General features: G+C 46.2%; 1 protein-coding gene across 1 annotated transcript in view; it reads left to right on the top strand.

The window, feature by feature from the left end:
- The window catches only part of RTN1 (reticulon 1), a 120,240-nt gene that overhangs the window by 63,346 nt on the left and 38,813 nt on the right, over positions 1 to 18,081 (top strand). Inside the window, exons 2-3 of the mRNA XM_065636462.1 lie at positions 2,319 to 3,056; positions 6,609 to 7,391. Of these exons, the coding sequence (XP_065492534.1) occupies positions 2,319 to 3,056; positions 6,609 to 7,391 (1,521 nt within the window). The remainder of the gene's footprint in view (positions 1 to 2,318; positions 3,057 to 6,608; positions 7,392 to 18,081) is intronic.

Below are 18,081 nucleotides of genomic sequence, written 5' to 3'. Positions count from 1 at the left end.
TTGTGAAAATCCAAGCCTGTTTATGGGTAATTTTCAAAAAGGCAAGTTCAGCAAGAAAAATATTTGAAAGAAAAAGAACCTGTCCTTTTTTTGCTTACTGATAATTTAGAAATTTTTGGAGGTATGAGCTGTCCTTGCAAGGCACTGGATGACCTCAGGTAGGACCTGATGTGGGTGCTGGACAGTCCACCTTAGCCCTTATTTCTTCTGCTTTTGTTTCACTGTGGTTTTCTGCTTAGGCTTCGTTCTCACGTACCTTTTCTGATGAGACTGAGTCATTCGGAGTGTCAAGGACAAGAGCTGCCTGTAGCGAGTTACAAAAGGATCTTGCAGCCCCGAGTAAGCTGGCAGGAAAACAGAAGGTGAAATTTAGAGTAGGTAAATGTAAAGTTACATGCATGGAGGGAAAAATCCTTCCCAAATTCATATGTGTAGGAAAAGTGTCCACAGGGAACCTCACCACTCTTGAACAAGATTTTGGCTTGATCATTAATATTTCTATAAAAAGTTCAACGCAGTGCTTCATAGTAGTGAGAAAAGCAAACTGAAGGCTGGGACTGATGATAATTTTTCACCGGCTGGCTACAGCACCCCTTGCTCTGTGCTTTCGTATGGCAAAGGCAGCTGCTGCGAATCCCTGGCCGTGGGTGTGGGGATGGAGCTGCTGTCAACATCATGTGTGCAGTAGCAGATGAGCAGCGAGGGCTGGCAGGGGACCAGCAGTACCCAAAGTTGGTGAGGATGGACACAGAGGAGCAGGTAGGGTAGGCAGGCTGAAAAGCAAGGCACGGTGCTTTTAGGTGGCTTTTTCCCTGTGCTACCAGGTTTCCCCTTTTAAAAGGAGGAGCATACAATTCCAATCCTAAAGGTGATCCAGGGTAGACAACTTGCTTGCAAGTCATCATAGCACAGAGCGGTGCAAAAATACAGATGAGGAAATGGTCCTTCCGCCTTTATGCAAGGCTTGGGTCGTGCTTGTCAAATCCAGCAAGGCTGTGCAGTAAAATGAAGCCTGTGGTTACATGCTGAACAGTGTTAAGGGAGGAAAAAAAATTGCTTCAGGGCTCACTAAATGAGCTGCATGTGACTAACGCATGGAGGGCTGTGGGGAAAAAAATAGTTGTGATGGTATTTAGAGATGATATCATTATGTATGTGCAAGGGGAAAGAAAATAGCCAAATGCAAGCAGCTTGGGAACCTTCACACTGACATTTCTCAGCTTCTGGCTTTGCAGCTGCAGCAACGTCCCTTTAACATTACTGTGAAGTTTGCATTGTGCGTGGTAGCCTGGGACATGGCACACGTGGAGCAGGTCAGGAGCTCCACATCACTTGCAGGGTGATGAGCAGAGGTTGGAGAAAGCCGGCCAGCCGCTGCCATGCTGTGTGCATCAGCGCACAAGTGGTTAACAGACTACCGCCCTCCTGTAGGTACCAGCTCCTGCAGGCATCAGTTTTGTTCCTCCACATCCCCGTTCCTCCAGCTCTTATAAAAATTTGTCTCCCCACTTACTACCTCCCTCATGGGGGATCTCATTGTGCACGTTGTTGAGCTGTGCTTTATATTAATGCTGCAAATAGAGGCCATTGTTTGTAATTTAATTAGGGTCATCCCCAGGAACTTAAAGCATGACAGAGGGAATTAGAGGCGGTGCATGAAAATGATGCATTGGGCGTGGGTAGAGGTTTAAGCACTTTCATGCTGGCACGCTTTGTATGCGATGCCTGCAGGATAAGTCTTTCTGGGTGTGTGGAAACCACTAACTGGGGATGTTTAGTCTCTGCCCTGGTGTTTCATAAGTTTAGAGTGGCTACTGTTAAAATAGAAAATGTAAAGCTACCTACCAAGATTCCATCTCAATTTCTGTCCAGTAGAAATTTTTTTCTTAATAAAAAGTTTCCTTTGTGTGAAACTTCCCTATTTCTCTGTATTAAGAAAAAAAAATCTTTTTGCTCAGGATTGGTTTTGTATTGGACATGAGACTTTATTTTTAGGGATATTGGATGGTGAGCCCCTGAGTCAGATTGTGAGGGGAGTTGTGGGATTGCCAACATTGGCTGGGAACTGTTAGCAGCTATCAGGATTGTTATAGCTATTTTAAGATACAGCAGCAGCTGGAAGCTGTGTCTGACAGATGTGCCGCTACGTTGCTCAAGGGTGTAGTAAGAGACAGTCCCAAAGAGCTTGCAAGCAAAGCCAAGCCTGGTGCACAAACCGAATCTAAATTCAGTGTGGGGTGAGTATGGCTTTGCACAAAAATTGGTGTCTGCAGGCACTTGTCTCATCACTGTGCATCATTTTTGTGTCTTCGCTTTAGGTGTCACAGCCTCATCACATCTCTTTGACTATGGCTCCACTGCCAACGGGGGTGACAGCTCCTTCTACACCTCTCTGATCTCGGATGTCCACTACACCACCCCACGGGACTCCACCTATTTCACAGGCATTTATCAGCAGGAAAACAGCCCCATTCCCTGTTCGGGTAGCACAGAAGGGTTTAACACGCTGGGGTATCCTGTTCAAGATATGACTGGGTTTGAGTCCCGGGGCTTGTTTAGCTCAGATTCAGGAATAGAGATGACTCCTGCAGAGTCTACTGAAGTTGATAAAACCTTAGCAGATCCCATGAAAGTAGAAGCTTATAAATACATGGACATAAGCAGATCAGAAGAAATAAAATACCAAGAAAAACATGACCTGGACTTAGAAGATGAGAGCCCAGGCCTTACTGATAAGTACCGGGGTGTACCCACCAAGTCCAGCCACACTGCTGAACCTCAGCAGACAGCTTCGGAGAGCATGAAGGCAGCCAAAGAGCAAGACCTGCTTGAAGACACAAGGTCTGGAGATCAGCACGGTGCCTCTGTGGTTGCAGCCCCTGTGAAGATCACACTCACTGAGATCGAAAGCACTGGGGAAGCTGCCAGCAAAGAGGCAAGCCCGACTCAGCCAGAGACCGGCCTGAAGCTGAGCCACGAGGTGGTACCAACGGTGACAGTGTCGGAGCCAGAAGATGACAGCCCAGGGTCTGTCACACCACCGTCCTCTGGCACAGGTAATGCTGGTGTATGGCACCTTTTCTTTTTTTTTTTTTTTAAATTCAGCGAGTGGTTGCAATTATGTTGGAGAATTGCTATGTGTTAACACCTCTTGCAGAGAATAAGGCAACGGCAGGAAGATGTGCCAGGGGAGGTTTAGGTTGGACATTAGGAAAAGGTTCTTCACCCAGAGGGTGCTGGACACTGGAACAGGCTCCCCAGGGACGTGTCACGGCCCCAAGCCTGACAGTGTTCAAGAAGAGACTGGACAACATCCTCAGACACATGGTGTGAACTGTGGGGGTGTCCTGTGCAGGGACAAGAGTTGGACTCAATCCTCGTGGGCCCCTTCCAACTCAGGACATTCTACGGTTCTATGAAAGCTGAATTGCTAAAAATGAGGGCTCTTGTCAAATGAAAGTGCTGCTTTTAGAAAGTGCTGAGGAGGGAAATGTTGTCACCCCATTTACGGAGTAAGGCTGGAGGGTCAAAAGGCCCGTTTCTTTTAAAGGCTCCTGATTTCTACTGGAGGAACACCAAAGTCCATAATTTATAAATTTTCTTACTGTCTGATTACTTCAGTAGTACATAATGTCTATTCCTCGTTTTCCCTATTACACACTGCTGTACATTGCTAAAATATGAATAGCATTTTAAAAAGGAGTAAAATTCTGTGATGGGAAACAGAATTTTAAGACTTGAAATTGAATTTCAACATCCTCGATCAAAGCCCTTTGACAATGAACATTTGACATTTAACAATGAACATCCTCAAGCTAAAATTTCCATTGCTTTGATGGCATCTAGAAGCCATTTAAAAATCAAATGGAATTACCTTAAAATAGCAGTCTGGGATTTCCGCCCACACTTAGTACCGATCCTTAGAGAAATACTTTAATTCCTATCCAAAACTGAGTGTGTATTTGCACACTTTCACACATGAAAAAAGTGATAGAAAAAGTCCACCACATCTGTGAGATTTTCCTGCTTGCATCAGCCAGAAACTTTCGATAGGCAGACTTCAGAGTCCTATTTTTCCCCTTTTATTTGACTGGGTGACATCATACACTACTTCTGAGGGAGACATGCCATTTTTTATCGATTTACACTTTTTGCACTAAGAGGTAATTAAGCACTTTAGGCACTAATTGTTATTTATTCAGTACTTGGCAACTGTTCAAGCCTGGTTTGTGACACTTGATGACTCTATCCCATCAGAATGGCTGAACAGTACTTGGCTGAGCCTCATGGCTGCTGCCTTACTGGGAGGCACTGGTGTGGCTGGCGAGATTGCTGGCATGGAAATGTTCCTTTCCATGGGCAAAGATGATCCCCAGTGCTGCTGTGGGAAGTCCCATCACCTTGCATTGGGGTGCTGGAAAGCTGGAATCACTATTTATTGATCTCGTTAGGGGAAAAGCAGGCATCTTGCTTTAAGGGATGGCTCCCGCAGTGTTTTTTATCTGGATTTCCCCCATTCCTGCAGCCAGGGACACGCTGCACCCAGACTCTGCATTCATAAGAGGTAGAAAAGTAAAACCTGCCCTCACTATTTCTACCCAGTGACCCAGCAAAGTTGTCGCTCCGAGATACCCCTCAAGCATCCTGGCAAAGCCCACAGTTCCCCCCTGCTTGGATCAGGACTCTTGAAAACGGTTTGTTTTTAATTACTGTCCATCATCTTTCTGGGGAAGGAAGACATGGCCTGTTCATATGCTGCGCCGGTGCTGAAAGGCAGTGGATATTTATATGCTTCCCCATGCCAGTGGTAAATATGACACCCTGCTGCTGGCCACAAAAGACTTTTTTGTTTGCAAGGTAAATGCCACGGCTGAGAGTTACAAACTGCCAGGGTGAACAGGAGTGGGGTGAAGCCGTGGGACAGCGCGTAGCTGCGCTACGAGGGCTGGCGGTCACATGCCCCTTTGGACGCCTGCCGAATTAAGTCATTCCTCGGGGAGAAAATGCTTAACATGCGGTAATGCAGGAGAGTGGTGCGGCTCAGCCGGGCTTTCCACAGCCGGAGCAAAAGGATGGACAAGATCCTGCTCAATGCAACAGAAAATTCCCAGCGTCCGCACTGGAGTGTGTAGTAACAGTCCCAAACACCGTAATCCTGTTTGTGGCCATACTCTGGGTTGCAGAAGGACTTTCTCATGCGAGGAAGATGTGTTATAAGAGAGTTTGTTGGAGGAGCTGCAGATGTGCTAACAAGATGTGCTCAAAACTGATGGTGATGTGTATTGGCAGATGCACAAACCAAAACCACTTGGAGGGGTGTGGGGAGGTTGTTTTTCTTGCCCATCTCCCATCAGGACGTCATGGCTTGGGTGGTGTCATTAAAACCTCCCCCTTTACCTGACTCATCTTGGCAAAGGCATATGATCAGGAAGAAATCAGCTATGCTATTGAGATGGGAAATTAAGTCAGTAAATAGCCCAAAACAGTGGGGCTTTTTTTCCCCAAGTTACATCTGATACAACTTCTTTCCCACCTTCTGTTGTAGAGGAGCTTCCAGAAGTGGCCAACACAGCTGTGGGGAGTCAATGGTAGCAGCTGCACCCAAAGCAGTTCCAACCTGACTGGGGAATTCAACCTTTTTCCCCCCCAAAAGGGAGGGTCTTGTGTGTGGATGGCAGCTGCACTTCATGCTGCCTCCATCACCTCTTCTTGTGAGCACTTCACATGCAATTTCACTTTCTTTGTTATTTCACTGCAGAATCCCATGTGGTAAAAGGATATACAGGGAGGCAGAACAGCTGGGAAGTCTGGTGCTGGGCTCCCTTGTAGTACAGGATGTGGGCTCCTTGCTCATCCTGGGTGACCCATCAGCCTTTCTAGCTGCTCATTTTCACTCTCCAAGCAAATCTTCTTCAACACAAGCCAGAAAATGCAGGTATTTTTTTTTTGTTTCAAATTTTGGGTGACAAGTTGGTCAGTTAGTATTTTGGTTAATGTAGTTCTTAATGATATTAAGAATTACAGTTTAAAAAATTAGTTTCATGCTTGGACCCAACTGAGATAAAAGCACACAGAGAATTCATTGCCCACATCCCTGAAAACAAACAAACAAACCAACCTGAGGAAAGTTTCTGACCTGGAACATTTCATGCCTGAAAGTTGAAGTTTGACAAAATTACTTGTAATTAGACATGGTTTGTTATGATCACCAGTGCCAGGAACTAACCAGCCCCATGTCCTCAGAACAGACCCATACGCATCAGTGACAGTCAGATGCTGTCATGTGTGGCCTGAGCCCATGTTCCTCACGAGTGGTGATTTTTCTGGTGAAAACCAGATTGTTGAGCCACTGGCCAAGCACTGACCAGCATTGCCGTGTGCCTTGTGCCTCTTTTATAATGAATATGTGCATGGGAAATGCTCTGTAAGGACAAGCTGTTAATACTGTTAGTCATTCCAGATGGGGAGACTTTCTGCCTGTGGTACCAGCCCTGCTAGAGGGATCCATGCTGGTGTGGAATCTATTGTGTTTGTTGCCTAAGCAGACAGAAAATCTCATTTTTAACTTTTTTTTTCTGCTTTTTTTCCCCTTTCTTTCTGGGTGGCAGAACCATCTGGCTCAGAGTCACAGGGCAAAGGCAGCCTGTCGGAGGATGAAATCATCAGTGCCATCAAGGAAGCAAAAAGCTTTTCCTTTGAGACCCCAGAGGTGCAGCAGTCACCAGCCCTTTCCACTGAGAAGAGAGACCAGCGGGCCAAACCTGGGCGTCCTGCCGTCTCCTCATCCCTGGATAACGAAGCCAGCAGCGCCGAGTCGGGGGACTCAGAGATCGAGCTGGTCTCGGAAGACCCGCTGGCTGCCGAGGAGGTGCTGCACTCCAACTACATGACCTTCAGCCACATCGGAGGGCCCCCTCCATCACCTGCCTCCCCCTCCATCCAGTACAGCATCCTGCGGGAGGAGCGGGAGGCTGAGCTCGACAGCGAGCTCATCATTGAGTCCTGTGATGCCTCATCGGCCTCCGAAGAGAGCCCAAAGAGGGAGCAGGACTCCCCTCTGATGAAGCCCATGGTCATGGACATTATCAAGGAGGAGAACATCTTGCGCACTGACGCCTCAGACTACGAAGTGAGTAAAACGACAGAGAGCAGGATGAACAGGGAAAACCTGGCAGAGTCCGCGTCCCACCTGAAATGCTCCTTTGTTGCACCAAAAGTAGGTGCTGAGCCCCCAACCTCCGCTGTCAGCACCGAGGAGCTGAAGGAAAGAATAATCCTGAAGAAACCCATCGAAGAAACTGTTGTTAACCAAAGTAAAGTGTCTTCCAAGGACTCTGGCAAAAGAAGTCCCTTGGCTTCGCCCCTACTGCCGTTTTTAAATAAGCAGAAAGGTAAATGCAGATGTTTATGTTGGGTTTTTTTGCAGTGCTGCCAAAAATGGGGAGGAGGGAGAAGCTCCTGTTCCTTGCAGAGGAGATGTTAGTAGTGCTGAGCAAGAGGTGTTGCTGGCACTGGACAACCTCAGCTGGAAGCTGGGCACGCTTGTGACAATGCACACATCTTCTCTGGCCTTCCCATCCTCTTCTTTTTCTCCTTTTCCTTTCCCTTGGGAAAAAAATATAAAAATACCAGCAACAATAATTTTTAGGCTTAAGCATGTAGAGATACTGGCTCAAGCAGGAACCTCAGGAACATATGGCTGATTTGTACATCAGACATCTGGAGGACAAAGAACAACAAATGATCATTTCTTTCTTTGAAATAGTACTTGCCTTGCCCTAGGGAAGGGGTGCAATCAGGAGGGTGGTCCTGCCTCTCCCAGAAATGTGAGGATAATGTTTCTGAGGATACATTTAGTAAAAAAGATTTGGAGGAAGAGAGGGACTGGGTTTGGTGGGTCTGGGTGTTACTGAAGCTGGTGCAGCTTAAATGAATCTGACACCCTCCATTCTGAATAATGAGGGGTTTGTGTATGCTTCCAGGCTGGTGCAGGGAGGCAGGTGGCTTGGGGTTGCTCATCCCAGCTCTGCGTGCCTTGGGAGGCAACCTGTGTGCCCCTCTGAAAGCCCCTTCTCTCGTCCATCTTTGGGAGGGGGACAGGCAGGACACTTCCCTAGTACTCAGGTGAGCTCAGGGGCACTTGTCTCCCCATAGGATCCCTTCAAAGCTGGTATAGAACCAGCCAGGGCCAGGTCTTGCAATTTGGACCCATCAAACCTCTACAGCCACCACCAGGTTTTGGCCAGAGCTAAACCCTGGGGACCAAGGGGTAGCACACGGTCACTGCACACTGACACTGCCAGGAGTCCCTGCAGCCTGTAACTGCTGTAGTTCACAAGGCACACAAGAGAAAAAGGCATTTTATTCTTTGCAAGATGCCAGCTCTGAATAGCCAAGAGCCTTGTTTGCCTCTGGCTTTGTAGGCTGGCGTGGGAGAGAGGGAGGGATACTGGGGCTGCCCCTGCTCCCCTCTGCCCTCTCCCCAGTCTGGGTTGGGGGCAGCGGCTGTTCCTGGCTCTTCTGTCCGATGGGGCTTTGCAATTCAGAAAGCTGCTGCTTCCTTGCAAACAACCGGGTAGAGATGGAGGGGGAGCAAACCTCACCCCTGCTGCTTAGAGAGCATCTTTTTCTGCTGTCCATGTTTGTGCAGACGTCTGAGCACATGATGGCCTGGAGATGTGGCAGATGTGTTTAAGTGGCACGCTTCTACAATTGATTTATCTAGCGCTGGGAACCCAAGCGTGCACGTCTAGTAAGGAAACAGCCCGAACTTGCACGATGTGCTGAGGACTGCAAGATCTGCAGTGCAATAAAATATGTTAATACTGATATTCTTAGCGGTAATGAACTAATGACATTAATAGGCTGAATAGGAAACATATGATTATTGCTTGTGAGCATGTTTTCCTGCTAGGTTCTCAGAGCTTGCGATGCTGTGCTGCGCATCTCTTACTCCCTCATGGGTAGGGTGAGCTCAAACCATTTCCCTGCCTCTTCCCAAATTCCACTTTTGTAGGACTGGCCCAGGCCCTGCCCATACTCTAGAAGCTGTAGGGCTAATTGAATTTACCTTACACACCTTCCTGCCTGGGGTCTCTGCAACCATGTTGTGTGTGTTGTTCTGGGCAGACAACTAACTTATTTGGGTTTGAATTTGGGGAAAGTAGCTGGGGAATATCACACAGGCAGCTAGTTGTCTGTCCCTTAATTTTGACATTTCAAGTCCCATTACAATTTTCAGTCCTCCTTGATCTTATTCAGATTTTTTTGGCCTAACTTTTGAGTCTCATTTAATTTCTGTCACTGCCTAAACTGATGCCAACAGAGGCTTGTTCTCAGAGAAAATCCCTGTGTGCGTGAGCAGATATTCTTCTTGCATCTCAGTGCATTTGTGTTTCCTATCTGTGTTCCCACAGGATAGTAGTGGCAGCGACATTTCCTCCAGGACTGACAGACACAAGACAGCTAATTACTATTTTGCGGTGCATAGAGGAGTATTTTGGCATGTGCTTTTCTCCCTTGAGACACTCCAGTGCCTAAGGCAAGGAAAACAAAAACATAAAGCCTCTCAAGAAGCTTGTTGCTAAAACCTGTGTAACTTTTTAAAGCTGATTTCAAGGTATGGGGATGTGGGCTCTAAATAAGAAAATATGGGTGACAGAGGTGTCCACTAGAAGTCACAAGTATTTGCTGCATGGGTTGCTGTGTCTAGACGCTAGTTAAATTTTTATATTGAAGGTAGAGTATGGGCCTCTTCTTGTGACATGGGAAAGGAGATTCTGTCCCTCGCTTGGCCAGTTCACGTGAAACACTTCAGTGGTTTTTCAATCATCAGAGGTGAACCAGGGGATGTGTTAACAGGCTTGGTGGAACCAGAGCATCCCCCCTGGGTCCTGCCAGGCTCCATCAGCCTGGAGCCACATCTGCTGGCAGGGAAATGATGTGGCAGAGCACATCGGAGGGGACAGGGATTGCCTTCATAGCATCAACTTGACATCTTGGCAGAGCTTTACGTCATGGCATCATGTGTGTCATACGCCAACTCAGGCGCAGCTGGCAGGCATTTGGCATGGACCACACTCAGCCAAAGTGATGAGCATAGAGGGAGATGTGACAGTGCTGCACAACGGAAGTGCTGCAGAACAATGTCACCCAAAGCCAGAACAGCATCATCGTTCCTCAATTTAGAGAATTATCTTAATTGTAGTTATCTGTCATTAAGAGAATACTAAAAAGATGTGACCGTGTACTTGTTAAAAGATAGAAAACAGAAAAACCTTCATTGTTTCCTGTTACCTCCTTGTTACACATCACCTCGGAAGCATCATGCTACCACCACTAATCTTTATTAAGACATGATGGTTTTAGTGATGTTCACAGAGTGATCCACCTACGACCATGGCAAGTCCTCCCTGAGTTCAGGTCAGTGCATTTCTGGAGATTCATAGGAAACAATTGGTTCAAATGAAACTGTTTCACATGCCTGGCTGTGTTTCTGACACCCAGCTGTAGATCTTTCTGTGGCCCTTTGCCACCTCATTACCAGATATATGTAGTTTAGAAATAGCCATTAGTTTCACATGTGTTAACTATTTCACAGTGCGATACTGTAATTTCACTAAGGAGTTTTCTACTCATAGCCATGGCATTGAATATACTTTACATGGCTCATCAGAAGAGTTTGCCCTGGGCTGGCAAGACAAAAATTGATTTTGAGTGAACAATCAGAGAAATACATGGAGAAGCTGTACAAAGTGAAAGCCCAGCATTCAGCCTCACTCCAGGAACAATCTTGCTGATTGTTTTGCTGCCGGCCTGCGGCTTAATCGCTCAGAGACCTCTCTGGTGTATCTGCGAGGAGTGCTGAAATCACAGCCATTCCCCTAAATAACAAGGTGGAGCACAGCAAGTGCATGTGTGTTTTGCGCAGTGATAACTCAATGTCTCTGCTCTGTTGCCATCCAGTGGCAATAACAAAAACAGGCAGTGACTTCTTACCTCCATTTTACTGGAGCTGATTATCACGATTTGAAAGAGCAGAGCTATTCCTGTGCCAGTAACCACCAAGCAGCCTCGCTCGCTTTTCCCTGTGGTCAGAAAGATTGTGTCACCTTGCATTTGCTGTTCGGCTGTCGCTGCCCCCACATCACTCCTGGTGGACACAGCCCTTATACAACAGGGCTTAGAGCACATCTGGCTGTGGCTCTGCAGGAAAGGAGTTTGCCAGCTCAGTTTCTTTTTTTTCTTTCTTTTTTTTTTTTTAATATGTGTTTTATATTCAGCCACAGAGAAGGAAGACCAGATGCATTTGTGTTTTCCAGTAGTCAGAGCAAGGAATGCAGATTTTTAGGTTTGTTCCAAGAAAACCCTGTCTTGCAACAGATTTTCACAGGCTTTGGAAAATAATACAACTGATTGGTGTGGCCTGCACAGCGCTGTGACGTTGCGTAGCTCAGGTGGCATCCAGAACGGGCTTGCACATGGCTTGGGCATGCAGGAAATTTCAGAAAAGACCTACTGCCCTGGAAACATGCATCTTTTGTCCAGGGGCAATTTGCAAGAAGTCCAAAAGAAGCCTGGACCAAGGCAGATTTCTGCTAGAGAGCATTTTATCCAAGTCCTTTCCTGTCTTCTCTTGCCATGGCTGTCACAGCTCTCTGCCAGGGTGACCTGGCTTATCCTGTGCTGGTGTTCCACAGCTTGGGGACCTGGTCCTGGGTGGACATTTCCCTTATGCTGGGGCATCAGGTCTCTCTCCAGTCTCTCCTTCAGTGACAACATTAGGAGATTCCTTCTGCTTGATCCATTTAGTGAACATTGTTACCTTTCAGATGACATGTCTGAGCTCAGGTTAAAAAAAAAATGTGGATGTTCATAATAATGTTTACTTTCATTTTCTTTTTATGACAAAATTTAGCATAGGGAAAAGTAAGACCCAGTCCCAGGGCTGTGGGGTCATGCAGTCACTCACGTGCTAGGTGGCACAACAGGTAGGACCCAAGGTCCAAGCAGGGTCCTTCTGGAAAGGCAGTCAAATAAAATTTATCATTTAAAATGCTTTATTCTGCAGCACAGTTCTATGACACCATGCTATGAAGCATGCTGATTTTTATGCCTTATGAAAGGCTTTCGTAACATCAATCTGGTTAGTCCCCTACAAGAGCGTGTCCTTACCACACACCCTTTGTGGCTGCTGTGGCTCTAAGCACCTGTGAGAGACACCAAGGTTCATGGCCACCCATCTATATGTGGTAGCCCAGTGTCTCTCAGGTAGTGTCATAAGCTGCAGTAAGGATCATTTTGGTTTTGGGGCGACACTGGCAAATGCTCTGGGTTGAAGAACATGTTTCCCTCCCCTCCCTGGTGCCTCTTGTGCCATCCTATAGCGTCCAAGGCTGTCACTCAGTGGATAAGTACCAGTGTGGGCTTTGCCCCTTTAATCTGTCACTGTGTCCCCCTCTGGTGCCACAGACAAATTGATTTTACACAGTTTCTTGAGATGTTTTTCCGGCAGAGATCTGGGAGAGACCTTAATTTATTGGAAATACTTTTTGTTCAGCAAAACATAATTTGCATCATGTTAGCACGTCCCTGCTGTTGGAGGAGTTGCTAGTGAGGCATTTTTCCATGGGAAGGGGATGTTTGGTAGGATGATTTAGCAATCTGAGGCTCGTGTCTCATCTGCATGCTTTCACCAGGCTGGCTCTGCAATCAGCAGCAAGCTGGGCTGCGGCTTAAGCATACGGTAATGTTAGTTTAATATTTTAGTGCCATCTGCTGTAAGTGCCTCCACATCCTGGCCCATCTGTTTTGCCTGCTTCAGTTTGCTTTTTATGGGGCTCTGGTAGCTTTGCATCCTTTGGAAAGTCCCTGCTTGGAAAAGGTGTAGCAGAGAGGGATATCCTGCCTGGGGCTGGAGTGTCTTTGCCTTCCGATGCTGTATAAGTGGGGTAAAACCTGCCCGGAGATGTAAACATGTGAATTTAGGCCTGGCCTTGCCACAAAATCTTGGAGTAGATTGGTGAACCTCTGTGCTCTTGCCTCCCACATGGAATAATTTAGGTGAGAAGGGATCTGTGGAGGTCTTTAGCCTAACCCCTTGCTCAAAGCAGTTTGGTCAGGTTGCTTGGGGCTTTTTCTACCTCTGTCCATCTTCTCAGCAAAGGCAGAGATTTTGGGGGTAGCTGAGAGCTGGAGCCTGTAAATCTGGGTCAGTCCCATGGTGCCACCTCAGCACCATTAGCTGCAGGCACGCTGCAGAGCAGGGTAAAGGAGAGCTGTCACTGAATGTAGCTTCATGCAGAGTGGGCTGGCAGGAACTTCACAAGGTCCAGAGAGCCATCTCCTGGCCCACAGCCAGGATCCCTGGTAGAGCACACTTGACAGATGCTTGTGACTCATTTGGAAAGGCTTTTGTTGGCAGATCCTCTACCAGCTCCCAGGCGTCTATCAAAAACAGTTGCCATTCTTCCATCCTTCTTTACTTTAGGCTAAGAAATTCAAACTTCTTCAGTTTTTTTCTCTTTTGTCAGGTTTTCCAGCTTTCCGAATGGTCTTTTCCCTTCATTCTTTTCTACCATTGGTTGAATCCTTCTTGAGGTGGAGAGGGTGTTTGCATGGAGGCCGTCCTCATGTTGCTGATGGGCCACTTGCCTGCCCTACAGGCTGGGACTGGGCTTGTACAGCCCTCTGCAACAGTGTGACATTGAGTTCCATTGCTGCAAGAGGGATCTCTTCCACATTGCTTGGAAACATCTACTCAGACTTCTGTAGCAGGCTGTGCCAGCCCATCCTTCCCTACCTGGACTCATTTCACTTTGTAAATTTTCTGATGATAACAGGAGTGGAGGAAGTTTTGAAGGGCTGGGGAAGCCCAGTGGAAAAAATGAAGTTAATCATTGTAATCTTGCTGATCACTGAAAAATGAAAAACTTGAATGGCTTACTGCTCAGATGGTTGAATGCCAGCTGAAGTGGGCTTGCTTGGTTAATGCGGAAGCAGATTAATCTTGAAGGACAGGTGTTTTCCAAGAACCATGAGCAGGTATTGAGTAGAAGAGGTCCTGCAGATGTGACTTAAATTTTTACCTCAAATCTTCTGGACTCTTCCCCTGAGCCAAATGGTTGATTTTTCTCCTGAGATGTCTGATCCTACAGCCCACTTTAGTTCACAAATCTTACTCTGCTATATGCAGGGCCCTTCCCCAGTTTACTCTCTTTAGGAACTGATAACGTGCACTCTCAGTTGCAAACTGGTGAAACAGCTTCATTATAGAGGGTCTTAGAGGAAGAAAGGACACCTGCATCGCTAAACCAAATGCTAGGGACACACTTGGAGCACTGGCAGTCAGTTTGTTGAACAGATAGTCTTCTTCCATGCCTCTACTTGGCTGCCCTGGGATGAATCTAAGCCTAAGGCAGTGGGCAGGAGAGAAAGCAGCTGAGGCAGGCTCCACCCTGCTCTTGTCACTCTGCTCTGATGTGTGTTCCTCCTTGGTTTTGTTATGGCAAAACCGGCCAATTAGCTATTTATTGCCTAGGCTGATCAAAAATGGTCAATAAAGAGTAAGAAAACAGTTTTAAATGAAAGCATCTGAGGCATGCAGAGCTGCAGCGAGGAGGAGTGATTTTCTTACTGAGAATAATTTCATACAAGGGATTCAACTTTCCATGGCACATTCTTGGTATTTTGTGAGGTTTAGCAGTAGATTGGTAGACCAAGAGGTTTTGACTTCCAGCTGCTTTGCAATTCTGCTTGCGCCCCATTCACGAAGTCTAAAAATTTACTCTGAACACATAATAGGACATAAGCAGTGAGCTATGATGGTGTGGACTCTGCAGACACATTCAGATGGCCTCATTTCATGGGTTCTCACTCCAAAGACTTGAACAACCAAGGCAGCGGGGTCCCAGACACCATCTCTAGCCACTGTGACTGGAGGAGTTTCCTCATCCCCCCTGAGCTGCCCCAGCAGTGACTCATGGCTATGTTCTTCTGCCCATGGAGGAAGAGGGAACTTCACAGCTCCACTTTTTGCACTGTGAGCCAAGCAGTTGGAAATGTTTCTGCCTTTGCAGCAGGCTGTGGGCTGCCTCCCCATTTCTGGCCAGTTAATGCATTTCAGCTGCCACATAACTGCTTGTTAGAACCATCAAGCTGTGATAACTCAGTGGGAGCTGAGCTGGAGAAACCTGGAGACGTTCAGGTCATGGTGGTGGAAACAAGCAGTGTTCACACCAACAGGTTTGTGCTGTACATGATTTCTCTTCCATCCCTCCCAGACCTTTTTATTCAAGGAGAGAGGAGTGAGTTTGGCACTTTCTGGCCTCAGGAGTGTTTGCAGGATCACCTGCCCTCATCGCAGAGGGGACAAGGAGACCTGATGGTCACGTGCTGGCTCTGGGGTTCTCTTGGAGTCTTGGTCTGGTGGGAGCATAGCTGGATCTCCTAAGTGAGGAGGAGTCACTTAGAGGAGATGCCTGGGCCCTGGAGAGGATCAGAGCAAAGCAAAGAACAGGGGATTTCCTCTCTCCCCAAATGATGGTTTGCTTGGGCAGTGGCTGGGATCAGTAACTGCTAAATGCAATGATGCCCTCTCCTGATTAGCACCATACACACCAGTGCATGACCTTGATATGACCTTCAGAAATGTCTCAATAAATCTGATGCCTTTCCATAGCTTGAGCATTTGGCCCGTTTCACCTTTGGCATATGTTTCTTTCCGTGATTTTTGCATGTGCTCAGGAAAATTACTTCCCATGTGTTGGGTAAGGTCAACTTTTAACGTAGAAGTGTTGAAGCATCTTAAACACAGTGGCTGGATGCTCAGAGGTGCCTTTAAAATTGGCATAGCTTAAAGTAGGAGGATCATATGTCTTCTCTTGGGACTGCTATCCACTCCACTGCCTGTGTATGAGTTAAGTACAGAGCTATAAAAATTTATAGGCTTTATCCTTCTGTTTTCATATATCTTCCCTTTAAGAGAAAAGGACTCCCTCTGAAGAGCTGTCATAAGTCATAGCACTCAAACAGAAGTTTACAGACCTTTCTGAGAGATATGACACAAGATGGTGTTTATAAAATGTTTCTGCGAGGTCAAGATTGTAATCTTGACCAGTAAAAAAAAAAAAAAAAGCTACTTGTTTGACTACATACAGATGCCTGGATGCCTGATGGTTATGTCAAATGTTTAAATCAAAGCTATGAATGACATAGTCTAAGCCAAGCACAGCAAGTTGGTGGGTATCTGCATACAAACAGCAACTGCTGAGAAGAGGCCAAAGAACAAAGTTGTGTAATATGTGAAGATCTTCCTCTGTGAGCTGGGCTGCACAAGCTCACTGCTCGCTCTGCCCCGTCCATGTCCACATCCATGGCCACGTCCATGCCAAGGTCAGCTCAGTCCTGCTCCGGGGGGAGGCTGCAAGGAGACAAACACTCTGGGTGATTTTTCAGTTCACGTGGACAAACAATTGCAGAATCACTCACAGTTTAAGCTCGTTTTGAAAACCAGAATCTTGACACGGTGTCCCTTTCGGTGTCTCTTGGCATCAGCGATCAATGACTCGGCTTTCAGGCAAGGCTGTGACCCTGACAGTCTCGTGGCAGCCGGTTTTTCCCAGATGCCTACATATAGTGATTCTTTGCCTGAATCCTCCAAGCAGATCTCAGAGATCTGTTACTGACAGAGAAATTTAACACCTATTGATAGCTTTTCTGTGGCTGACACAATATATATTATGGAGAGATGTTTTTTCTGTGCGTACAGAAACAAGAAAGAAAAAAAATCAACTCATATATAATGAAGGGCAAAAGTTATACCATCTGCAAGGTTTTTCCATAAATGATGTTAAAGAGATTTCTCCATACCAATTCAAGTTTTTAGCTCAAAAGGTGCTCAGGGAAGTTTTTACACCATAATACAAATTAGGTGAAGGAAAAATCAAAACATTTTGCTTTTATTAACACAGAATATTTTGCCTCTTAATTCAGTCTTCTTGTAAACATAATGTTTTGCAGGGAACTTCTGGAATATTTCATTTTCTGCTTGGAATGCTGCTTCTGAACCTCTGCAATGCTCTGTGAGCTGGGAATCATGGGTTTTCACCAGTTTTATTGATTCATTCAAATTAAGAGTATTGACTCATTTCAGGTCAGATTTAAGTTTATTACTAAGGTCTGGTGACATAAAATACATCTCTATTTCTCAAGGAGAGACGAAATACAAACTTTTGAACTTGTCTGGCAGTTTCAGATGTTAAACAGAATGAGGACTTCCCTGAATATTGCTATTTGTGTCTGGTAGATAGCATGAGGTTAAAATTAATGTATTTGACTGTAGTGAAGGGTGGGCGTGTGACAGGAGATCTCTACTGGGAATAAAACCTGGAGGCGCGTATTGATTTAACTAGTGTTTTTCCTTAGCTTCCGAGAGTACACTGCTGATTAGGACATAATAGCAATATTGACTGAAAAGGGGATTTATTTTTTTTTTCTTTTCCTCGGGAGGTTGCTGTGTTCATGTCAGTTCAGAACAATATAGAAAATAAGGGACATGCAGTGAGCGAACAATTCAGAGAGCTTGATTTCCCCCTGAAGAAAGAGTGGTCATTTTGTTACTTTAGCTCTTAATGTTAACTTGATTACCACTTTCTTTTGTTCCATTCCTCTGCAGTATTTTTTTCCTAACTCTCTTGACCTTTACTCAACTTGGGAAATCTTACCCACTGTTCTTTCCAGAGACATCCTCTCCCCCCTGATTCTGACAGGTGGTTACATGGGAATCATAGCAGCGAGAGGTCATTCTGGTGTTTTGATTTTGCAGCACTTCATTTGTGTGTGAGGAATACAAACAAGTATGGAAAAAAGCTAATGCTACAAGAAGACAGGTTGGTTTGGGTGGCAGTAATCTTCTACCTCCACCGCAGGTCTGCCAAACGTCACCCTGCCTATGGTGGGGACATTTGGTGATATCAAAGTTGCCCAAATCAGCTCTAGCAATGAGAGTGAAGGTTTATCAGTTTGGTAGCGATGATGGATTTCACACATGCTCAGAGTCTGGGAGGCTCCAGCCAAGCATAG

This window comes from Caloenas nicobarica, chromosome 5 (genome assembly GCF_036013445.1).
Source record: "Caloenas nicobarica isolate bCalNic1 chromosome 5, bCalNic1.hap1, whole genome shotgun sequence".
NCBI classification, from domain to species: Eukaryota; Metazoa; Chordata; class Aves; order Columbiformes; family Columbidae; genus Caloenas; species Caloenas nicobarica.
Note: the sequence above shows the minus strand (reverse complement) of the source record. Positions and strands in the feature narration are given on the sequence as shown.